Raw genomic sequence first — 25,200 nt, 5'->3', positions numbered from 1 at the left:
TCCTCTCCTGGTATCCCTGCCAGGTGTCCTATTCCAGTGTTGCCTGAGCCTCCAGAAGGCTCTGCAGTCCCTGGGAAGTCAGGGCAGGAGCAAGACAGGCAGTTGAGACCATTTCTTCCTCCCTTGAAGATGTTGTGCAACGGGGGAGGGCAATTGGGGCAAAGGAGAGAGCTTAGAGCTGGGACGCAGACACTCTGGGCTTCTAATAATGACAAAGATGGTAATAGTATCAAAGGCTAACATTTATTGAACACCTACTATGTGCCAGGCACTGTCCTAACCCATTGACCCGTGAGCTCTTTTTATCCTCACAACTCTTCCAGGTAGGTTCTATTATTAGCCTCATTTGACAGATGAGGAAACTGAGGTCCAGAGAGGTGAGGTCATTTGCCCAAGGCCAGGCAGCTGGTGGGTGCCAGAGGCTCCACCATTCACTGGCTGGGTGTCCTTGGACAGGTCACAGTCAGTTCTCTGGGTAGCGCTCTCCATCAGTTACCTGCGGGCCCCCACCTCACGGTTTCTGTGACGACTAAGACGATCTCTGTACAGTATCCCAGCACACAGTAGGCGCTTAGTAAATGAACAGCCCATCTTTCCTCTTAACTCTGAAGGGGAAACGGGGGTGGGGGGCACCTTGGCAGCATCCTTCCCCCAGGATTTTACCCCAAGCCAGTAGTGAGTTACCCACCCCTTCTCCACGCAGCAACGACCCCTTATCTCCCTTTCTAACCCCAGATCCACGCAGTGCCTGGTCTCACTCCAGTTTTAATGACGTTGGTCAAAAACTCCCGCACCTCTGGGGTAAAAGCTGAAACCACCCTCCGTAGGGGGCATCGGGGAGTCGGCGCCCAACAGGTCCTCCGCCCGTCCGGCTGTCCTGGGAGGGTGGGAGGTGGGGAAGAGGGTGAGCAGGGTAAATGCTTTGTCCTGGGCACTGTCAGGTCCTGCGTGGGGCGAGCAGCCGCGCCTGGACCACAGGGCAGAGGGCTAGGAGGCCTGGGCCTCGTCGTCCGCGCGGTGTCCGGCGTAGAGCGCGGCCAGGGGCCGGAAGCGCGGGCCCCAGCTGCTGAGATAAGCGAAGTCTTGCTCAGAGCCCGATGAGCCGCTGTGGAGCGAACTGAGCGAGCCTGCCGGCGAGTCCGCGCCTTCGAAGGCGTAGGTCTGGAAGGCGTCGTAGGGCGGTACCGACAGGTCCCCGTCCGCCAGCGCCACCTTGCGGCTGATGAAGTCCCTGAACACCGAGAAGTCCGGCTCGGGGCTCGGCGGCCCCTGCGGGAGCGAGTGGCGCTCCGAGGGCAGGCGGGACGGCGGGGAGCTGCCCGAGCCCCCGCCTGGACCCCCGCCTGGGCCCCCGCCTCCACCCCCGTCGCCGCCCTTGAGCTCGCCGAAGTCGTAGAGGCTCCGTAGTGCCGACATGTCGTAGGCCTCGGTGTCCTGCTCGCCGCCACCCTCGTCGTTGTATTTGATGACGTTGTCCCGCATGTCCTCGTCCTCGTCCGAGCTCAGATGGCTTTTGTGGTGGCGCCTGAGCGTGAGGATCAGCAGCACCAGCACTGCGTGGGAGACAGACGGGGGGGGGGGGGGGGGGGGGGAGGAACGACACCGGGGAGGGGGACAAACGAGGGCGAGTGAGGGCGGGGCTCGACAGAGGGTCAGCCCAGCCTAAATGCTAGTGTAAATTACCTAGATTTCTGTGCAAAAAAAGACCTTTCTTATAGTCTGAACTGAGCTGGCTAGCGGGAGAGGTAGTGAGCTACCCACCTTGGGAGGTGTGTAAATCGGGGCTAGACCACCATGGTCAGGGGGGCACAGAGGGCAGTGTTAAGAGATTTCATGAGTGTTGAGGACTAGACCCAACCTCTGAGGTCTCCATCCTCAACTGTATGAAGAGATACACCTGAGGTCTCTAGCTGCTGGGGGCTGCAAAGGGGGCAGCTGAGGGCTGAGGGAATGAAAGATGTCCTTGACCCTGACTCTCTTTCACCCCACCCTCCTCTGTCTACTCTGGAAGTTCTGAGCACCCTCTTAGTTCTTGGAGTCTCAGATCAAGACATCTCCTGCAGGAGCCCTTTTTCTGAGAGCTCCAGGCTAGGTTCAGTGCTATCAACTCCCCTGGTGAGGGATTCTCCTCGGTATCACATTGGTTCTCAAACCTTGGTCCCTGGACCAGCAGCATCAAGCACCTCCTGGGAACTTGTTAGAAATGTGAACTCTCGGGTCCAACCCAAATCTATAGGTTTGACCTAGAGACTGCTCCATCATATAGCACAGGCCCTGCTGTGTTAACATGTCGCTCTTCCCCTACCCCAAATGCACACTCTACACTACACTCAAAGACCTGGGGAATGCTCCCCTCACTTGGGGCCTGGCGTGCAGTAAGCATGTGAAGCATGCCTGTTGAGTGAATGGCTGGATGAAGAGTTGGATGGAAACCTGGGTCAGTGAAAGGATGAGCGGGTGCATGAATCACCCCTTCTTGGCTTTCTTCACCTGACGTCCAGCACTCCATTCTCTGTTTCCTCCCACTACATTCATCACTCAATCTGCTAAGCAGGCTTCTCCTCTCCTCTCTGACTTCTTAACGTCAGATATCCCAGGACTCAGTCCTCGGACCTTCATCCTCATTCCCTCTCTGGGTGCTCTCCTTCAGTCTCATTCATGGCTTTCAGCTCCGTTTAGAGGCTGACAACTCCAGTATCAAAACCTCCAGCCTGGACTTCTCCCCTGAAATCTAGCGTGTACGTCCAGTTTCAACAAGTCCTCTGTGTTGACCAAGGGAATCTCAAACTTAACATGTCCAAATTTGAGGTAATAATTTTTCCCCCTTTCGCACCTTTAGGCTCCCCCATCTCAGTGAGGGCAACCCCAACTTGCCCTTTACTCGGGACTTTTAGTTTCCCTTGTTCACTGATGAGTCCCTGTGCCCATAGAACCGTTGAGCACAGAGGGGGAAGTCACTGGATGGATACATAAGGGACTGAGGAATGAAGGGGAGAATTAAATGAATAGGTAGGTGGATGGATGGACAGACATGTTTGGGTACTATGCCAGGCCCTGGATTGTCCTTGCTGCTCCAAACAGCTTCGGTTGGGCCAGTGGCCAGAGCCAGTTGCTAGGGTCATGGGGCAGGGTGCTGGCTCATGGCCTAACAAGGTGGCTCATGACATGGGAGGGGGTGGGGAGTCAGGGATAGGTCTGGAGGGAGGGAAGGTGTCAGGAGGGAAGTGGGGAAGATGGATGGATGGCTTTTGGAGCTGGAGGCCAGGAGCTGTGGAGGGAGATGCCCATGAGAGCAGATGGTGGGGCGCGCGGGCGGCAGGCGACAGATGTGCCAGGCCCAATCAGTGATTCCGCCTGTCACCTTTAGAGCACTGATGTGCACTTTCTTCGTTTGTGGGCAATTAGGCAGAAATTTGTTTGCACTGCCTTGGAAAATGAAACCGCTGTAAAGTGTACCCTCTGGAAAAAGGGTTTCTGAGCCATGGGCTGAGAGGGGAGAGAAGAGGGGGCCGGGGACTCCCGGTTAGGAGGAACCTGCTCAGGGATGCGAGGAGGTGCAGCTTGGCCACAGGAAGGTCCTCTGTGGGGTGGGTAGTGGCCATGCCAGTGGCAGGCGGCTAGGCATGCGGGGCAGCTGACATCTCCCAGGGAACTGAGTAAAGGGCAAATCTGCAATGTGGCCCCCCTGGAATTCCTGTAGCGTTGGCTGTTCTGTGCAGTCCAGTAGTCAGGAATGAGAGGCAGCCTTTCTGTTGAGGCTGAGGGGTGGCATGATGGCCACTTGCATCCAATTTAGCTCCTGGACTTGGCCTCTTCACTGGGAACACTCTGGGGCTTCAATTGGCTGCTGGTAGAACTGATACCAGAGTAAATTTTGCCCCAGCTGCCTCAAGGACATCTAGGGCCTCAAGATTTTGCCCCATAGCAGGTGGAACAGTTAAAGGAAGAGGGAACACAGGGTGAGAAGACCTGATTTTAGGTCAGAAGACTATGTGCCCTTATGTAGGCCACTTAGCCTCTCTGCGCCTCAGTTTCCTCATCTGAAAAATGGGGATGGTACACCTGGCTGAGTGATTGTGAGGCTCACAAGAGCCCTTCTTTACTAAAAATGCTACATAGTAAAATAGGTCACTAAACATAAAAGAATTTTTAAGAGTACACTTGGATTTTAAACATGAAGGAGAGTCTGGGCTGTGTAGAGCGTGGGCCAGCATGACTTAGTCTTGGGTGGGGTCTGGAGTTGGTGGTGGGCTGCTCTGTACTTAGAAGACTTCTCATAGGAGCTGCATGGTAGAGCTTGGAGTCACTCAGGCTAGCCCTTCCTTGTAAGGAAAGGGAAACTGAGGCCCCATGGGGACTACCAGGGAAGGCCATCTAGGGCCCCAGGATGAGGGACCCTCGGGCAGGGAGCGTGGCTCTCGGTGGACTCACCAACCAGGATGAGGACACAGACCAAGAGGGCGATGAGCGCGCCAGGGCTGAGGGAGGCGGCCATGACGAAGGCTGTGGTGTTGCAGGACTGGATGGCCCCGGAGCTGTCGCAGCCACAGATGCGGATGGTGAGGGTGCCCGTGCTGCTTAGTGTGGGGGGCCCGCTGTCCACCACCAGGATGGGCAGGAAGAACACGTCCTGCTCCTGCCGGTTGAAGCCCAGGTGCTGGGTGTGCACTGCGGCCGTGTTGTCTGTGCCAGAAAAAGGCAGTGCCATGTGACCCGGGGTCAGGGGTCAGCCTCCCCTGTCCCGCCCACCCACTGATCCCACCTTGGGATTTGCCTCGCTATGCCCTGAGCTGCTGCCTCCCAGACAGCACATCAGTATATTCCCTGATCTGCCCAGATTCTGCCCCCAGCTGCTTGCAAATCCTGTTCCCAGCCATAGAGCCCACAATTCTGTCCTTAGCTGTCCCACGATTCTATTCCCAACTTCTCAAAATTCTGTTTTCTTATTCAAGCTATTCCAAGATTTTGTCCCTAGCTGTGCCAAGGTCCTGTCCCTAGCTCTTCCAAGACTTTGGCCCCAGTTGTGCCAAGGCCCTGTCCCTGGCCATGTCATTTTTTTCTTTTTTCTTTTTTGTCATTTGTCTCAACAGCCAGTTTGTGTTCCAGATTCCACGCCAGCTGCCCAGTGCATCCTGATCCTGGGGTCCTGTGGTCCTTGGGTTGCGGCTTGCTGGACGCTGACACGTCCTGGGTCATCAGAGAAGACTGGGAACACTGGCTGACACCTGCCTTTGATGGAGGAAGCTTTCTGTCAGGAGTCTAAGAGACTGAGCCTGGAGAGATGGGGGCATGGCCGCCGGGGCCTGATGAAGGGACCCTGGGATGCCAAGGTCTCCTCACCCACCTCTTTCCTTTTTAGAGAGAACAGTGTGCTATCATGTTTCCCTGAAAATAAGACCTCACGGGAAAATAAGCCCTCACATGATTTTTCAGGATGACATCCCCTGAACATAAGCCCTAATGTGTCTGTTGGAACAAAAATTAATATAAGACCCGGTCTGTTTTTCGGGGAAACACGGTAACACAAGTCATACTCATTACCCTGTTGTAGCCTGTTGTTGGGAATGCGAGGCAGGACTCAGGGGTGGGTGTCTGCTCTTGGAACATGGGCTTACATGGGACGAGATGCCTACGTCCCCTGGCCTTCCTGCCTCCCCCATGCCTCTTCTGTAGGGGTCAGGCCATCTCTGAGCCTCAATCATTTTGATGGCTGCCAGCATGGTGGTACAGAGGTACTCAGAGCCCAGCTGGCTGCTGCCCCCACCCTTGACAGCCAACTCCACAAAAAGGGGGCCTTGCCTTTCTGAGTCCATCTCCCTCCCCTCGAAGTCTTTGGCTGGTCTCTCTGACCTTAGACTTGGGCAACCTGGGTCCCTTCCCCAGGTCTGTGGCCTCAGTTAATGTACCCTCTTTCCTGCAGCCCCCAATTCAGGGCCCCAGTCCTGGCCTTCCCCAGCACAGACACATGCAGGGAAAAGCCCTTGGTGGACCGACCTGTGACCTTGAGCACATCTGGGAAGTGGACTAGAGGTCCGGCTCCAACAGGATTGTCATGGGTTGAAGCTCATGTGACACTGAAGGTTCATCATATTATTCTAGCCACTTTTCCACCCATTTGAAAATTTCCATCACAATGCTAAAAATAATGCCGAGTCGACAGTTTACTAGCTTGGGAAACTCACTTAGCTTCTTTGGACATCAGTTTCCTAATTTGCAACTGAGGGAAACAGTATCACGCAGGTGTGAGGATTAAATGGTAAAATTCATGCATAACCCTTAGAATGGCTCCCAGCACATAGAAATTCACAATAAATGCTGCTTATTCTTTTTTTTGCACGTCCCATCTGACGTTCCCAGTCCTGCACCAGGGGCCCGCTCAGCGTGTAGGCTGCCCTGCTTTCACTCGCCAAGCTGCCCCTATCTGGAACACCCTCTCCACCTTCTTGCCTGGGCAAATTCCTCATCCGTCATGCTCCAGCTAAATGTCACCTCCTTTCTGTGGCCTCTTTTCTCCGCTTCCCTGGGAAGAAAGGATTTATGGCTCCTCTCTCCCTGCTCTCACTACGCAGGTGCCATGCACACTTGTGTCGCAGCACTTGTCACGTTGCAGTACGTTAGCGTGTGCCTGTCTCTTCCCTGTCACAGGGCCAGACTTGAAGAATGACACTTGAAGGAACCACAACTTTTGGGGTAACTGGTGGTCCTGGGTCAGTTCTTCAAGCTCTGGCTTGAACTCTAGCCTTCCTGTCAAAGGTTGAGTCCATCCCAGCTGTGAAAACATCTGTCTTTCCCTGGGGAAGAAAGGAGGCTCAAGACTAAGATGGGGGAACGAGAGACTGGTGTGGGACACCTTTGGCATGTACTGCATGCTTTCTATGCAGCAAGGACTGTGTGGATACTTTACATACATAGTAATATTTAATTTTCACAACCAAGACTTGTGACATTATCCCCATTTTACACATGTGGAAGTTGAGGCTCAGAGAGAAGTGACTTGTCTGAATTTATCCAGTGAATTGTTGGCACAGCTACATTTTCCATGTACCCATCAAATCATCCATCCATCCTCTACCCATCCATCCATCCATCCATCCATCCATCCATCCATCCATCCATCCAATAAATCTTTACTGAGCAACTATTATGTGCCAGGCACCATGCTAGTCACTGGGAGGAAACAATGGAGAGCTAAACCAATATAGTCCTAGATCTGAGTTTATATTCTAATATGAGAGACAAATGTTAATCAAATAGACCCACGATTCAGTCTACAATTACAAACCCTGGTGAGTGCTAAGAAGGAAAAGTATAAGAAGAGCACCTAACAGAGGACCTGACCCAGTCTGGAAGGTCAGGAAGACCTTCTTGGAAGAAGTGATATTATTGCTGAGCCCTAAATGATGAGTTTAAGGAGAGGGAACAGCCTATGCAAAGGCCCTGAGCTTGGAAGAAACATACCACACCTAAGGAACCCAAAGCAATTCTTTGTGGCTGGAGGGATGAGGGTGATGGCTAAAGTGAGTCAAGAGGCTGGAGGGGGAAGCAGGGGCTCATAATGGAAAGTCTGAGAGGCCATGGTAAGGAATTTGGATTATTTTCTTAAAAGCAATGGGAAGCCGCCGAATGATGGGTTTTAAGCAAAGAGATGACCGAGTGACATATTCATTCATTTAACAACAGATACTAATCGAGCTCTCTCTACATGTCAGGACAATTCTAGCCCCTGAGGATTACAGTAATGAATAAGACAGACATGTCCCTGCCCTTGCTGAGTCTATATTCTAGGCAAGAGCATCTAACGAAAACACAAGAACGGCTGTGGAAGACCGGTTAGGAAGCTATTGTGTGTTTTAGGTGTGACATAATAGGGGTAGTGGAGGCACAGAGAGTTAGACAGATTTGAAAAATGAGTGCCTGGCTTTTCTGGCTCAGCCTCAAATTCCCAAACAAGAGCAGAGGAGAGGAGAGGAATGTTTGTTTCCCAGGGTTGCTGTCTCTGGCCGTGGAGCCATATGTTTTGAGAGCTCTGGTCCCTGCCGGTCCTTTACCCCATAAGAGGGAAACCCTGGGCATCATCCTGAAGCCCTGAGCTGCCATCCTGGGCAGTGGCTGGCTTCAGTTGGGGAAGCCACTGGCCACCCCAGACCCCTGCCCCAACCTCCTAGGTGGGATCTGCGCCCAGCACTGCATCCATCCATCTGGCCTGACATAGATCAGTGTCAATCCCCGGCTGCAAAAGCAATATTTATAAATCAAGTTTCTAAACTGGCTACAAATTTGTACAAAGAAACAGATGGGTTGGTGTAGCCGTTTGTCACCCAGGATATTTATACACTGAGGAGGAGGGGGCTTGGCACACTGCGGGAAGGGGCTGGGGTACCGGAGGAGACGTCATGGCTGTGCCGACCTCAGTGCGTGGCTGCCACCCTTGCTCCCAGGGCTCGTACCAGGGGGTCCCCACTGGATGTGATCTTTGGTGGCCCCTGGTCAAAGAGAGGCATTTGGGGCAGAACCTCAGCCCCCTTGGGTTGGAAAGACGTATTAGTTTGGTAAGGACAGGTCAGGGCTATCTTTGTCTTCTGGGGGATGCCACTGGGATAATGAGCAGGCAGGGCAGCTGGTCCTGATTGTTAAAATATTAAAATACTTCCAAAAATGGCTTAAATAGCTATGACTCTGAGTCCCCCAGGTCCTTCCCTGATGCTTCAGGCTTTCCCCAGTCACCTCGCCCCACCACTTTGACACAATTAAGCCACTAAGGGGTTAAAGCCTGGCATAGCAGGGCTTTGGGGTCCTGCTCCTGGTTCTTTATGGCCAGCGTCCTTTCTGATTGGTTATCTGCACTGCAATAGGTGTTGAATAGTTTTCATATGACTCCTGGAAATACAGATGGGTCTGGCTTCAGAGGCCGCTGAGGTCTCTTCCGTTGGAGGGAAGGGGTGTAAAGGTCTACTGAGTGATCCCAGACCTGTTCCACGGTCAGAAGGAACCAACATGGTCTGGTCCCCAGAGCGCTGCTGACTACTTCTTCCTCTAGTTCTGTCACTCACTCCCTCCAACCCCGCAGGTCTCCTGCTCCCCCCTCAGGGACTTTGCACTTGCTGTTTTGTCCACCTGGATCATTCTTTGTCCAGTTATCTGCACGTCTCACTCCCTCATTTCCTTTACGTCCCTACGCACTATTGATTCCTTCAGGTGACCTTCCCAGACCACCTTATTGAAAATAGCTTCTACTCTTACTTTGCTTTATTTTCTCTTGTTTTGTTTAACACATTTTAGCGAACACCTACTGTGCGCCAGGCACTGCGCTAGGCCCCCAGGGTCCAGCGCTAAATAAAATAAAGTCCAGACTCTTATAATTATTGCATCATTCCTCTCCCCCATCCGTCAGCCACATACCACCCCCAACATATTAGTTATTTGTTTCATTTCTAACTCCCCTTACTAGAATGTAAACTCCAGAGGGCAGGGATTTTGTCTCGTTTGCCACTGTGCTGACATATGGGCCCTGTGTTTCAATAACTGCTCCATAAATAATTGCTGAATGAAGGAAATGACAGTTTCTAGGTACTAACAATGTACCTCAGTAACCCTCATCTCACTGGGGCCACGTAGCCGCCTGAGGTTTTCAGCCCCATTTTACAGAGGATGAAACTGGGGCTTACAGAGGTGCAGACCTTGCCAGAGTTACGTAGAGAGCCACCAACTGAGTGTGGAACCCAGGTCCCTCACTCCTGGTCTATTGACCACCCCCTCTCCCAGTCTATTCCTCAAAGTTTCAAACATCAAGTTCTTGGGGAATTTGCTGGGGCATGTCTCACAATAGAATCAGTTCAGGCTGGCTGTGTGAGTGACCTAATGCGGGAAGCACAATGGACCTGAGACAGGTATGGGTTTGAATCCCAGCCTCACCACTGACTCCCTATAGGACCCTGGGCGGGTCCCTTATCCTCTTAGAGTCTCAGTTTCATCACCTGAAAAATGGGGGGAGGGTGGCCATCAGGATGCAAAGAGCAATGTGAGTGGGGGTAAAGTGCTTTTTAAACTGAAGCGTGGCAGTGTGTGCATGCGGCTTATTTCAACCTTCAGTTAGACCAGGGGCTCTTTCTGCCCTGAACTCTGACCCACCCACTCCTCATGGATTGCCTGTCTGTATCTTTCCATCTATCATTCTCTATGCTTGAGATGCCCCCTCTCCACTCTGCCAAGCCACCCCCTGCTTGTTCTTCAGGGTTTGGCCAGCAGGCTGGATAATAATCCAGCTTGGCCCGGACTTTCTGTGTGATCTTGGACTCAACACTGGCCCTCTGGGTGCCTCATTCCACCTATGATGTGGGATGAAGGCAGAGAGATTAGGCCCCTCCCTCTGTACACGCTAGGATTTGGGGGTTCAGAAGTAACTCACCTTGGATGTCGAGCAGAGAGAAATGAGGGTTGCTGGGAGCTTCCGGTACCAGGCGGAAATAGAAGCGGTGCCCACCCTGGGGCTCGTCTCTGTCCACCACGCTGATGGTCTGGATGAGCTGAAGGGTGAGGACGGGGCAGGGGCTGATGTGAGGCCAAGCCCACTTTGGCCGTGGGTAGAGGGTGCCCTGGCCAGTCATGGCAGCAACCCGAAATCCCCAGCCCCTCAGTGGTACCTGGCCTGGCTTTGCGTCCTCACACACAGCTGCCTCGTAGGGTGTGGCCAGCTCGGGGGGATTGTCGTTCACATCCAGGATTCGGATCCTTAGGGATGCCCGGGAGAGCTGGGCATGATTGTCTGTAATGAGCACAGGAGTTGGGTGAGAGGCATCAAGTGTGAGACCTAGACAACCTCCCTGCCCCACGTGCTGCTGGATAAGGTCAGGCAGTGGGGTCACACTGAGAGATGTGTGGGTTGGTCAATGGTACGAGGACCAGGACTGAGGACATCTGGCATAAACGGGTTATCATCACTGTCACCATCACCACCATTAGATTATCACCGTAGCCATCACCATTACTGTCACTGTCACCATCACCACCACTGACATTAGCCTTAGCACCACTGGCGTCATCACCACAACCTTCACCACCATAATCACCAATACCACCAATCGCCATCCCCACACCATCACCATCACCATGACTACTGTCACCATCACCATCACCATGACTACTGTCACCATCACCATCACGACTGCTGTCACCATCACCACAACGACTGTCACCATCACCATCACCATGACTACTGTCACCATCACCATCACCATGACTACTACCATTCCCACCATTAGTAGTGTCATGGCCAGCTCTGCCACTATAACTATCAGTACTACCGTCACCTTCCTCACCACCACCACGATCACCAATGCCATCCTGACTACCATCACCATTAGAATTACTACCACCACCACCCTATCCACTAGCACCACCTTAATCATCTCTACCATAGTCACAAACACGGAGGCCATCACTATCACCACCCTTCACAGCACCACCATTACCACCTGTGCCATGACCCCCACCACCATCACCCCTGTGACCATCACAGCATCACCCCCACTCCCATCTCCAACGCCACTATCATCACCGCTGCCAGCTTATCCTAGCATCCTAGAGTACACAGAATGCACCTGGAGAATCCACACTTATTATTTCAGGCATCCTTCTAGAAATCCTGTGGTTTGGTACAATTCATGTCCCCATATTGCAGGAGAGAAACTAAAACATGGGCAAGTTTCACGACTTGATCCGCTGGCAACTGAACTCCTAAACTTCTGCTCTTTCAAGAGCCGATCCTGAGAGGGCAAGACAAGTCCACTGTAGGTGGGTCTTGGCCCAGGTCCTCAAAACCATGAAGTCCCCACTCCTCCAACTGTGATGTCTTTGAGGTCAAGGTCTCTGTCGTATTACTCCCTGGGTCCCCAGCCTAGTGGGATATGGCACAGAGTAGGTTCTGATATACTTGTTGCATGGATGAATGAAGCCTGGAAGGATTTAAATGGAAAGACTTGAATCCCAGGCATGGCTCTGTCCTGGACCCAGTGTTTGATGGTGGGTCCCTCTCTGATATTAGTTTCCACACCTGGAAGATGAATACAGCATTGTGATTAAGAGCAAGAACTCCGCAGCCAAGTGGTTCTGACCCCAGCTCTCACTTAGTGGGATCCATGCCAACTCAATTATCTTCTCTGTGCCTCAGTTTTCTCACCAGTAAAATGGGATTACTAATAATGGTTAAGAGAACAGATTGAGTTAATACGTGTAAAGCCCTAGAAAACGGTATACAACACACAGCAAGTGCTACATAAGGATTTGTTGAATAAACAAATACCCTTGAAGGCGCTGTTCAGCAGGGACATCAAGTGACTAGGATGTTGGGATACCTCATCCCAGCCTGTCCTCTCTGAGCAGCACCCCAAATGTTGGCTGTCTCAAGCTGTACCGCCCAGACCTCTGAGTGGTCATTGGTGTCCTGTCCTCAGCTGCCTTAGCCGTGAGCTCATGACTCACATACTCTACCTGCCAGCAGGTTCAAGGACACCCCCAGGGAGAGGAAACTACCCCTTCCAAGGACTGAGTCGATGGCTGGGTCTCTGGATGTCTGATAGGGAGCTATTTTGGGGGTAACATGGACGCTTCCAGGCAACCAGGGACCCTGTGAGATTTGAGGGGAGTGGGGCTGGGTGGCTGCCTCTTCCTCTGAACTCAGGGTCCACTGAATGCTGACTACAGCTGCTCGTGTGTTGATAGAAATGGACAGTGGGAGGCAGGTGTAGCTACCTCCTGGGGTGTCTGGGAAAGGGTGTGTGTGTGTGTGTGTGTGCGTGCACGCACATGCCTTTAATTAACTCAGACTCTGACCCTTCTCTGGAGCTCCTCTTAGCCAGGGGCACCTTATCTTCTCAGCTCACCCAGATCGGCTGCTTCAGCGATTAGAGGGGGCTTTTCTGAGGGTGAGAAATGGGAGTCGTGACTGGGAATGCCGGGTGAGCTGTTATTTTTAAGAGCATGTTGCTGGAGAACTTAAACAGAGAGCCGTCTGTCGCCAGGAACAGGCACCTCTCTCCCCGCTGAGTCAGAGGGAGGGTAGGGGGAGGTGGCCAAAGCCTCAGTGCCCTTCCTGGGTACCCTCCCTTGCTGTGGGGACGGTGCAGGGGCTGGAGGGATAGACAGGGTCCTGTGGGCCCTGTGGGCCATGCAGAAGGAAGGCCTCCGAGCAGGACAAAGCCTTCCTGCTGGAGGGCTGGGTCCCCTGCTGGTGAGACTCCCATTATAGCACCATTTCTTTGGGTCCTGCTGGGCCCCTCCTACTTCCTCTTTTTTTAAAAAAATTTCAGCTTTATTGAGATGTAATTGACACATAACATGGTGCTAGTTTAAGGTGTACCATGTGTATATTGTGAAACGGTTACCACAGTAGTAGGTTAGTTAGCACATCCTTCCCCTCACATAATTACCATTTTGTGGTTGTCCTACCTACTTTTAAAATGTGACAGAGCCCTGGAGCCTTTGGCATGAGTCTCAGCTCTAAGAGGTGGGCCACTGAAGAGGTGAGCCTTTACCTTGCCAAAGTTGCTACCTGCAAAGCTTATCCCAGGGACTGGCCGGGAAGCCCCAGAGCTTGTGGGCCAGCCCCAAGTCAGGATCCAGTGCCCTTGATGTCACAGTAGTTCCCAGCCTGGCTGCACATTCGAATCACCTGGAAAGCCTTTAAAACACACCAATGCCCAAGGCTTGGTCATTGATGGTTTTTAAACAGCTCCAGGAATCTAACATGTAGTAAGGGTGGCCAACCGCTGCCCTGGGTGACTGGCAGGTGGTGGAGTCCAACCTGACGTCTTACCTCTGATTGACTTCCTCCACACCCCCTCGTGCTCAGCGTTAGCATCATTCGTAAGAATTGATGATAATAATTCATATGGTTACCACTTTAAATGCTTCTGGTATAAAACAAGGAATTCATCCAGTAATTAATCTTCACCGCTGTGTAAGACTTTCCAATTTATAACAAACTTTCTTCTCTATGAGGTCTGACAATTAAGTTCACGAACTTGTGGCAACGATGTTGCTAACCTCTTTTGATATCAGAGGGATTAATCATTATGAATTTGTACAAACTGGACAAACAGTTAACCAAGTTTACCACCTGGAAGTGCTGAAAAGGCTGCATGAAAAAGTTAGACGACCTGAACTTTTCGCCAACAATTCGTGGCTCTTGCATCACGACAATGCACCAGCTCACATGCACTGTCTGTGAGGGAGTTTTTAGTCAGTAAACAAATAACTGTATTGGAACATCCTCCCTACTCACCTGATCTGGCCCCCAGTGACTTATTTCTTTACCCGAAGGTAAAGGAAATATTGAAAGGAAGACATTTTGATGACATTCAGGACATCAAGGGTAGTATGACAAGAGCTCTGATGGCCATTCCAGAAAAAGAGTTCCAAAATTGCTTTGAAGGGTGGACTAGATGCTGGTATAAGTGCATAGCTTCCCAAGGGGAGGACTTGGAAGGTGAACGTAGTGATATTCAGCCATGAGCTATGTAGCACTTTTTCCTAGGATGAGTTTGCGAACTTAATTGTCTTACCTTGTATGACCACATTTGATCCTCAAAACAACCTATAAAGGAGGTCTTATTAAACCCATTTGTAGATGAAGAAACTGAGGCCCAGAGAGAGGTAAAACTTTTCCCAAAGCCGCAGGCCAGTCAGGGGTAGAGCTGGGCTGGGTCCTTGGTTTCCTGACTCCAAGTCTAGTGCTTGGTCTACATACAAGGCCAGTGGGCCCTCCAGCTGCCTGGATAAGTGTCCATCCAGCGGCAAGTACTGCTCAGACCCAGGCACACGCTGACCTCACCCACACCCAGCAGCAGGTGCCCTCTCCAGAGGCCGGATCCCCCATGGGTCCCACTCTTTCTCTTGGCATCTCAGTTCAGCTGACTGACATGCAAATTAGTTTAATTATTTCTTCTTCTAAAATAAATTATATTTTGCAGTAGCTGCAATATGTTGTGTCAGGCAAAATTACATTCAATATTTTTAAACTAATTGATGCAGCCTTGAGGAAGGCTGATTGACAGCCCAGAGCTGAGCAGGCCTGCAGCCTTCACGGATTCCTAAATTAAAATTAAACCTGCTTCGGCCTGGTGCTTCTTCCCTGAGCTGGCTCACCATTCATTCATCTGGGAGGTGGCAGGTGATGCCCTGGGGGGTTGGGGTGCTGATGGGCCAAGGGGCCTGGGCAGTTCAGTGGGTGCCTCAGGAAGAGGCCATACTTGGAACAGGAGGATGGCTGTGCAGTGTGGGCGGGTCTCTTACCTTCTTTGGGCCCCAGAGTCTCTTATGTATAATGGATGGGGGGTTGGACCAAGCAACAGGGAGCTGAGACTTCTGGTTTCTGCTGACAATTATGGATTGAACACTTCCTTTGTATTAAGGACACACGGTGAACAAGAGCGACATGGTCTCTCAGGCTAGTGGCAGGGACAGACATTACTCCACTGTGATAAGAATGGAGAGGTGGAAGTTCAGAAGCTGTGAGAGCCTGGAGCTGGGGTTCTGACCCTGGTCGGGTACAGGGACGTTTTCCCCTGGAGCAGGTGATCTATAGGCTGAGATTGAACTAGGAAGTAAAGTAGGAATTGTGAATCTCATTGTTAAACCAATCAGATGAAGGGGAGGGGAGGGAGTATGCCTCAGCAAGTGGGAAGAATATGTTCAAAGGCCCTGTGGTGGGAGGAGGTGTGGATAACGAGTCTGGATTCCTTCCAAGGAAGACACCAGCCCCTGGCGGTGACTCACCGGAACCAAACTGGGCTTGGAGGGTCGGGGGCCCCTGGGAAGGGAAGGGGAGATGGGACCTGGCCTGGTGACTCTGTTGGAGCACTCCTAGGAATGTGTTCCTTCCCAGAAAAGCACCAGCAAATACACACTGAGCACCTGCCATGGGCCAGGGTCTGTGCTGCCCCATTTCATTGGGTCAACAATTGTGGGAGATGGGAACTAGTATTATTGCAGTTTTACTGATGAGAAAACCAGCTCAGAGAGGAAAAGAACTTGCCCAAGGTCTCATAGGGAATAATCAATGGAGCCAGAACTTGAACCTGGGTCTGGTTCCAAAGGGGGAGTTTCCAACCACCAGATGGTATTGACTTTCTTACCATCTTTCGCTGTCAGAATCCTAGTTGCCTTCCAGGTCCCAAACAAATGTCCCTGCCTCCTCCTGGAAGCTTTCCTTGACTACCTCAGTCCTGGGTAATCTGAGTATAAATCCAAGTTCTGCATGCCCGCAAGACCCCATGGGATCTTCCGGTCACCTCCTCCCTGGCCTTGTGCCTCAGCCTTCTCGCCCTTTAGCTCGGCTCCAAGTTTGCTCCGTTTCCTCCTTCAGTTCTTTGCCCAGATGTCTTCTCAGAGAAACCTCCCCTGATGACTTTATTTAATTTTGCCCCTTGCCACCCCACCAGATACTCTCTTCTCTGTTTTATGTCTCTCCACAGCACTTACCCAGCATCCCTTATGCTTTTACTTGCTTAACTGGTTCTCGTCCCTCTCCCCGACGAGAAAGTAAGCAGAATTTTGGTCCATTTTGTTTACTGCCGTATCCCTAGCACCCATGCGTGTGACACATAATGGGAGCTTAGTAAAGATTGTCAAATAAATGGATTCCATTGTCTATGGCACCCTGACTACGCTGGACTAATTCTGTGGGGGTTGCACCCTCTCCAGGATCTCTCCATCTAGGAAGCCGACAAGCTGTGTGACCCTCTCCCTGCCTCTCTCTCTAGACCAAGGTCTTCTCATCAGTAAAACAAATGCAGTGGGACTTGCAAGTTCTTCTTGGCTGTCACAGAAAAAGAGAGAAGCTCAGACAGAAAGAGAGACCTGAGGTTGTGAGAGTGAGAGTGGGAAGGAGAGTGAGAAGTGGGGAGAGGGAGGGAAGGGGCAGCTGGAAGGAACCTCCTTCCCACACACGTGCTGTGGTGGGGGCAGGAGCAGAGGCTGGACCCTCTTCTGCACCATCTCCTCAGCCCCTCCTCCTCCCAAGGGAATTAAATTGCATCCAAACACCAGGCTCTGATTAGAGCTGGCCAGCTGGGCAGGAAGATTGATCACCCCAATTACCAGCTAGCCAAGACAGGACGATGAGGGGGGCTGAGTGAACAGGTGGGGGTGCGCCAGGGGAGGGGGTGTCAGGGTTGTCAGGGGTGGACTCCTTGCATGCCCCCGCTCACCTCCAGTGGGAGTGGGAGGTTCGGCACCCTTCTCTGTGTCTCTTGGGGACTTCGATGATCTGTTTGGCTTCCACATGGAGATTGGAGGCTTTGACCTTGTTGGGGAGAATTTCGTCCTCTAAAGGGCGGGAGAGGACTTCTGCGTGAAGCGGGGGCCTGGAATCAGGAGGTGTGGGAAAGGTTTTCCTCTCTAGGGCTGAGCTGGTCCTGATTTTCGGGGCTGTCCTATGGAGGCTCCACCGACATCACAAAATCTTTATTCCTTCGGCATCTGTTAGGCGTTTGAGGTGGCACAGGATCCCCGGAGTTACCCAGTCAAGAGGAGCCCAGGTCTGATTTACACACCTCTGGTGACAGGGAGCTCCCTGCCTCCCAAAGCAGCCCCTCCCAGGCAGGGCTGTGCCAAACCTCTTCGCCACACTCAGCCTCTCTGGCACTTCCTCTTCCTGTCCTAGCCCTACCGTGGTACCCCCAGCACACATCCAAGCCTGGCTCTTCCTGACAGCGTCCCATCTGTTCTCCTGCTCCAGGCTGTTCCCCTCCTGTTTACCCTCCCCTGTCAACTCGAGGGAATATTGGGGACCACACATCTGACCATGTCACTCTTCTGCTCAAAGACCTACGCTGGCTCCCTGTCATCTCTAGGAGACGTCTGGCTCCTCACGGAATGTCCAGTGAGTTTCTGCACGCTCACCTCTTGCCAGCTCCAGCCATCTTCCAGCCCCAGCGTCTGGACATAAGCCTGCCTCTCTGTCCTCGGAGTGGGCAGTGGACTGTCCAAGCCTCCAGGCCTTTGCACACACTGGTCTCTCTGCTGGGAGCACCCAAACCCCCTTTCAAAGGTTTCCTTAGCTTCAAGACCCAACTCAGAGGTCCCCTCCTCTGGGAAACCTGCCCCTCTGGCTGGGCAAGTCCCTCCCAGCCCCTCCCAGCGCCCACCACCCACTTACTTCCACTCACTGTTGCTGCGTCACTCCCCTGCCCACCCTGAGCTCCCAAGGTCAGTGGCCTTGTACTATCAGATCCCAGTGCCCAACATGAGCCAGGTGAGTGACAGGGGCCCTCAGAAAACACTGGCTGACGGTAGACATGGGGGAGTGACCCTGGAAGAAACTGAGCACTCTTTGCCACCCAAACCCCACTGCACCCCCTCACCCCTTTTCTGCTCCTACCTCCAGCCTCCTCAGATCCCCCTCTGTTGTCCTAAGGAGCACTGAAGTCGGAGTCAGAAATCTACCTCATTGTCGGATTTGGAAAAGTGGCTTCCCTTCCTTAGACTCTGTCTCCCCAGCTATGAAATGGGAGGGAGGCAGAGGGAGGCTGGAGTCCATCATCTCCAACATTCCCTCTCCCTTCAGATTCTTTCTCTGGCTATGAATAGCACCTACTGTGTGTCAGTAACCATGCTAAGCACCTTACGTGCATGATTTCTAATGTACACGACATGAGATGTTTTATATAAAGCACTCAGCATGATAGAAAGCAATCGGCATGATGTCTGGCTTATTGTAAGCGTCAAATAAAGAGAAACTGCTATTATTAATGGTTATATCCTTACAGTGATCCAACATCATTCTATAGATGAGGAAATGAAGGCAACCAGAGGGGAGCGACTTGTCCCAATCACACAGCTGGCAACCATGCAGCTAGAACCAGCTGCTCTCCATCAGGCCACCCTCTGTCCTAACTGGTGGGCAAGCCCCTTTAGCCCTTCATTCAGGAAGAGAGAGATGAACAACTCCCACAAGTGCATATAGAAATCATAAAGCATGCTCTGGAGTCTGAAGGAAAAATCAGGGTGTTGTAAGATGTCACTTGGCCTGGGTGACCCAGATGGAGCAGCTTCTAGCTAATCTGGTTAATTCTTGACTGTCCTGGGCCGCTGGATCCCACCCCTCCAGACCAGCGTAGAGCCTGACCACCCTGGAAGAGGGAGCTGGATGCAGCCCCTGGCATCATCTATCCCAGTGCTGACTTTCCAAGTCCCCCCCTGTCTCTTTGAAGACTGTCCCTTTACAACTGCCCTTTCCACTGAAGGATTCAGACACAAATTGTACTTTAAATTCAATATCGGTCATTAATATTTCATGATTACAAAACGTTAAAGATAATGTCAGGGAAGGAGCGTCTGCGTGGGCAAAATGGATGACTCAGAAGTTCGGCAGAGGGGAGCTGGCATACTAAGTGGCTGGGGAGTCTTGCGGTAATCCAGCCTGACAGGAGGCGGCTCCCGGCTGAGTGCAGCGCTCTCCAAGGTGCTCTCCAGGCTCCACTGCTGTGTATAAATATTTCCCCTCTGATTCTTGTCACCTTATGTTGGTTAGACGCGGAGCGGGCAGGGCCAGCAATGACCCTGTGAGCAACCCCTGCTTCTGAGGAAGCCAAGTGGATGCTTCAGCCCCAGGGCACAGGCGGGCAGATCCATTGTCCTTGCACTTGGAGCCCAGGCTGGCTGCAGGGAGGTGGGAGGTCTGGGGTGGAGCCCTGGCCCCACACGGACTTGCTCTGTGACCTTGGGGCCATGGGTCTTCCTCCCTGAACCTCTGTTTCCTCATCTGCAAAGTGGGGATAATGACTTTGTCCTTGTCCCTTGGAGATAATGAGAAGCTGAAGCGGGTTGATTATTGGTGACACTTCCTGGCTTCATGCCTGGCACCAAGGAATTAAGACTTGAGGGGCATCTGAGGGAGAGCTGGGCTCTGGAGTCAGACAGGCTGGGGCTGGGCGTTTGGATAAATGACTCCCCCTCCCCTGAGTCTCAGTTTCCTCATCCACACAAGGGGATAACAGCAGAATCGACCTCTTAGGTGGGAAGATTCAATGAGCACGTCACTGGAAAGTGCCTGACACAGACTCGGTGCTTAAGTCAAGTGCACAGTGTTAAGATCAATAGATACCACGAACTGGGCATGTATTAAGTACTAGGTTAAATTCTTTCTCTGAATTATCCTACTTAATCCTCCCACCAGCACTGGGAAGTGGCAACCATTCATTTTTCCCATTGATTAATATCCCGGTGCGGGTTGGGCAAAAGTTGTGGAGTGAGGCTCAGAGAGGGAGGGTCTCTAGCTCAGAGACCAGTCTTCTCCTTCTCCACAGTCAGATGTTGGGGACTGCTGGGTGGAATGGGGGTGGGGTTCAGAAAGCACCTAGAAAAACGAGTCCGCACAGCAATGCTGTGGTGGGAACCTGGCAGACATGGTCCAAATCCCAGTTCTGCCGCTGCACATGCTGGGGCAAGTCTCCTAACTCTCAGAGCCTCAATTTTCCCATCAGTAAAATGGGTGCTGATCTGTTACTGATCACGATTCAATACAAGCATGTTCTAGAAAGTGACTAGCCTAGCATGTGCATTAAGTAAACAGCGTAAAATGTCCCCCACATTCTTCCTCCGGTGAAATGGCAGCATTGCAGACTTTGTCTGCTACTCTAGCTGCTTTCTGAAAGAGACTCACTGGGTAGAAGCACAATGCTAAACCCAAAGGAGGGCACGCTTGTGCTGGGAGGTCAGACAGTGGGACAGGCTGGGGGAGTGGAGCTGTATATGTGGTGAGGGAGAGGAGGCATCTCTGCCCAGCAGCCAGGCCAGTCCCCTTGGCTGTGCAGGGAGCAGATTCCGGGGGGCAGGGAGGGGGAGCTCTCGTCCCCTCAGTCCAGCCGACACTTCCTCTCCAGCCACCTTTGTTATCTTCCTTTCATGTGGTTGGCGGCGGAGTGGATTCAAAGGCTTGGGAGCAGCCAGCACTGAGGTTTGAGCCAGCTTTGTATTTTCTTTTAAACTGAAGTTGAAAGAGACGAAGGGAACTTCAGCCTAGGGACTTCCTCGGCCCCAGCCCTGGAATGAGCTGGTGGGGACAGCAAAGTGGGAGGGCGCCAGCAGGAAGAGGAGGAGGAAGGCTGGCAGGAGGGTTCACAGGGGCAGGAGGAGCTTGGGGGCCCAGGTGTGCAGAGGGGAGTTTGAATGGCACGTGCCTGAGGCTCCGAGCCTCATGATTGCCTACTGGTGGCTCTGCTGCCTTCCGAGACCTTGAGAGCTGCCAGGGCGAGGCCAGCACGTTCAGGCAGCCTATGGGAGAGGCCTGGAGCTGCACTGTTTCCTCTCCTGGTGCTCCGTGGATCCCCATGCTCTTAGTTCCTTACCTCTGCAGCCTTATTTCTCTAGACCCAATGTCTCAGGCCTCCCTGCTTTCTCTTTCTCACACGTCTCCCTAGCTGCACTAAAGTGTGCCTGTGAAACATGCGCGCACGCACGCGCGCGCACACACACACACACACACACTCTTCCAGAAACTCAGGCCAAGCACGTTGGAATCATCCTTGATCCCTCTCCATATATTACATCCATGTCATCTCATCAGCAGGTCCTGTGGGCTCTCTCTTCATCCTGTCTCCCAAAGCCAACCACTTCTCACCTCCTCCATGGGCTAGGCCACCATCTTCCCTTCCTGGCACTATCGCCTCTACTTTCTACTTTCAATGCAGCAGCCAGAGGTATCCTGTCAGGTAAGATCCCCGCTCTGCTCAACGCCCCCAGCACCTCCCACATCATTTGGAGGAAAGCCCAAAGACCCTGCAATGACTGACCGCTCTGCCCTCTCCAACACACTGGCCTCCTGACAGGCTAGGCAAACTACCACCGCAGAGCCTTCGCACTGGCGCTTCCCTCTTCTTGGAACACGCTTCCCTCAGCTGTGGGCATGACTCCCTTACTTGACTGAGGTCTCTGTTGAAATGTCTCCTCAGAGAGGCCTTCTCCTAAGAGAAACAACACACTTTCCATCCCCATACCCTCTCCCTGCGTTCTTCTTCCCCTGTTTCTTATTAGCGCTTCACGTCTCCTGACATCTGATGTACGCCCTTTCTCCCAGTGTGTTGACAGGTCTAGCTCCTCCCAAAGAACACAGGAGCTTTTCTGTCTTGTTCTAGGGCTGTATTCCCCAGCCTCTACAACAGGGCTTGGTATGTAGTGGGTGATTAACAAATGCTGAGGAAAGAAAACCAGCCTCAAGTCTGGCCCTGCCCACTTGACTGGGGGGGGGGGGGGAGAGATCCTTCCAGCATCCCTATTATTGCCCATTCGCTTTTGCCTCCTCCGACGCCACCAGCTTTGCCCAGTTTCTTCCCCGCCTCAGCCCTGCCCCTAAGCCTTTACCCCGCCCCCATGTTTGCTCCTCCCCTCCGCTTACCGGCCTCCATGGCCAGCACCGTGATGTTGTGCCAGCCGGCTGTCTCACGGTCTAGTCCCTTGCCGGTCACGATAGCGCCCGTGTCCGCATCGATGTCAAAGACCTGGTCCAAATCTGAGTCGCGGTCGATGGCGTACCTGTGGGACGCAGAGTGCGGCGGATTGAAGGGGTCCTGGACCAGGCGGAGCCCCCTCCCATACCCCCCCACCCTAACTCACCCCAAAAGAGGGACCAACTGCCTGGGTGACACAGGAGCAGAGAAACCGTTTCCAACAGAGAACAGGGAAAGGTGATCTGGGTTTGCATCTCAGCTACACTGGGTACCTGCCGTGGGACCACTCGCAGCGCTCAAAGTTTCTGAGCCTCAGTTTCCTCAGTTGAGTAACCGGGCTAACAATTTGCACCCCACAGTTGTTGTGAGGGCTGGAAATGGGCAGAATCCCTGGCACAGAGCTAGCACTTGCTGGATATTCGATTCTTATCTTTCCATAAGAGATGACCCTAGAATTGGACTTGAGAAGGGGGCAGGGCTGGCATGGGGCAGGGGGAACAGAAGGTGCAAAGGCAGGCAGGTAAGAATTATTCAGGAAATAGCAAATGGCGCAAGATGGGTAGAACTGGGAAGTGGGGAGAGTTAGGCATCAGAACACCAGGGCACAGAATTCAGGGGTTTGACGGACTGGGGGGAGGGGAGGCTAAGGGGAATTTTGAGCAGGAGAGAGGGGGTTGGCTCTGGAGTTATGAGGCTCTCTCTAGCCGCCTGGACATGGAGGCCCCAGGCCAGAGAAATGGGCGGAGTGATGCTGTATGGAAGGGGTCTGGGGGGGAAGGCTGCTGGCCCCTCCCCGCCTGTGCAGCACGAGCGAGCTAATCTGCGGCTTTTCAGCTGCTGCGTGAAAAAGCCCTTTGTTCCGCCTTCTTCCCCGGCCTTTGTGTGGCGGCTCTAGGCCTGAAAGGCCCGTGTCCAACACATGTCTCCGGCGGCAGCCCAGAGAGGCCCCCGCCAGCGCTGGCCGCTGCTTCCCGGCGCTGATAACGTGGGCGGGGGTGCCGCCAGGCTGCACAGCCCACAAAGGCTTCGAATGCCAAGCAAGGACTCTTTGTGCTGCAGGACAAAGCAGCTTAGTGGGCGGGGCTCCGTCCGAGGCACCTGCTCCTCCCAAAGGCAGGAGGAAAGGGGCCGTTTCACCTACTTCCAGAGTGGAAAACTGAGGCCCAGGGAGGCAAGGACAACAGAAACACCCCTGCTGAGGGCCCAAAGCCCTACCGTGACCCTTCAGTGGGGCTTTGGCTGCCTTACCAAACTTCTCTGAACCTCAGTTTCCTCATCGGTTGAATGGGGATAATGCCACCCAGTGGGACTGCACAGGTCTGAGAGTTGTCAGAGCTGGATTTGAATCCACTGCTACGGTGTTTCCCCAAAAGTAAGACCTAGCCAGACAATCAGCTCTAACGCATCTTTTGGAGCAAAAATTAATATAAGAACCGGTCTTATTTTACTATAAGACCAGGTCTTATATAATATAATATGATATAATACCGGGTCTTATATTAATTTTTGCTCCAAAAGATGCATTAAAGCTGATTGTCCGGCTAGGTCTTATTTTTGGGGAAACAGGGTACTTATTCTACCTGTGTGACCTTGGACAAGTCACTGGACCTACTTGGCCTCTGTGCTTATCTGGAAAAGGGGGTGATTTATACTCACCTCCCACTGGTGTGTGTTAGAGGAGGTGATTCATGGATCTGGGCATAGGTGACAGCCCTTATTCTTTTCATATTTACTGCCATAGTGGAGGGGAAGGCTCGTGGCAAACTGCAAAGGGCTGTGCATATGGCTGTAGTGGGCATTATAGCCAGTCCCGAGTCCCCACTAATGCTCTTCCCCATCCCTAAGCTGCTAAGTCTACCTCCTCCTTGCTCCTGAGTAGTCTGGGTCCTCCTGACCTGGGTGATAATGTGTGGAAGGTTCAGACCCAAGGTGATAATCACAGCCATTGTGCAGCACTTAACAGTTTGTAGCTTGCTTTTCCTCTAGCCATCCCTCCATTTATTCCTTTATGCCTAGACATTGAGTGCCTTCTCTGTGCTGCTCTGTGCGAGGCCCTGGGGATAAAGGGGCAAACAAGACAGATGAGGTCTCTCATGGCATGGCATCCTGTGAGGATGATGTGATCTCCCCATTTTGCAGATAAGCACACTGAGGCTGAGAGAGGAAACCTGCCGAGGTTAGGACTGCCGAGTATGGTGATGCAGGTTTGTCCTGCACAAAGGTACCAGGCTGAAGGGGGAAAGGGGGGGTGAAGTCCAGCCAGTGTTCTACTTGCCAAGCCATGTAATCTTGTGCAGAAAGTATCTTCTCAAAGGGGGGCTTTTTTTTATTTATGCAAAAGTACCCTATGGGCTAGTGATGACCCTGCCCAAGGTTGCACAGGGACTGTCACAGAATTGGAATTTGTACCCAAATTTGGGACTCTATACCCAAAGGTCTTTCTAGCTGTTGACCCATTCAAAGCTGCATTGAATGGAGTCTCAGGTCCCCTTTACCCCCAGCCTGGCCCTGTCAGATGTTTGGGTCCAAAGGAGGTAGAACCAGACTCTTGAGTGTCAGCTCAGCTGGAAGGAGCCATGGAGAGCTCCTCCTGAATTTACGGGCAGGAGAACAGAGTCTAGGAGAGGGTCAGGGTGATGACACAGCCTGGGGCTTCTGAGGGTTGGGTCAGGGCTGGGTGTGAGGCAGGGCTTGCGGGAGGATGCAGACTACCTCCTTCTTGCTTTTCCTCCCCTTTCTGTTCAGACCTTTCTCCTCT

The 25,200-nt window shown here is 52.6% G+C and overlaps 1 protein-coding gene across 4 annotated transcripts in view; it reads right to left on the bottom strand.

The window, feature by feature from the left end:
* Positions 1 to 224: 224 nt before the first annotated feature.
* Positions 225 to 25,200, bottom strand: part of CDH22 (cadherin 22) — a 123,549-nt gene continuing 98,573 nt past the window's right edge. For 3 of the 4 annotated variants that reach the window (XM_074317217.2, XM_074317218.2, XM_074317220.2), the window contains 5 exons: positions 22,391 to 22,527; positions 10,641 to 10,762; positions 10,406 to 10,523; positions 4,432 to 4,683; positions 225 to 1,553 (listed from right to left, as the gene is read on the bottom strand). In XM_074317217.2, coding sequence (XP_074173318.1) covers positions 988 to 1,553; positions 4,432 to 4,683; positions 10,406 to 10,523; positions 10,641 to 10,762; positions 22,391 to 22,527 — 1,195 coding nt within the window. In that variant the 3' untranslated portion in view covers positions 225 to 987. The remainder of the gene's footprint in view (positions 1,554 to 4,431; positions 4,684 to 10,405; positions 10,524 to 10,640; positions 10,763 to 22,390; positions 22,528 to 25,200) is intronic. The other variant, XM_074317219.2, reaches the window with a different exon arrangement.

Source organism: Rhinolophus sinicus, chromosome 13 (assembly GCF_057876585.1).
Source record: "Rhinolophus sinicus isolate RSI-liver-muscle chromosome 13, RSI-T2T, whole genome shotgun sequence".
In the NCBI taxonomy this organism is placed as follows: Eukaryota; Metazoa; Chordata; class Mammalia; order Chiroptera; family Rhinolophidae; genus Rhinolophus; species Rhinolophus sinicus.
The sequence above is the reverse complement of the archived record's forward strand: the minus strand, read 5'-3'. Positions and strand labels throughout refer to the sequence as shown.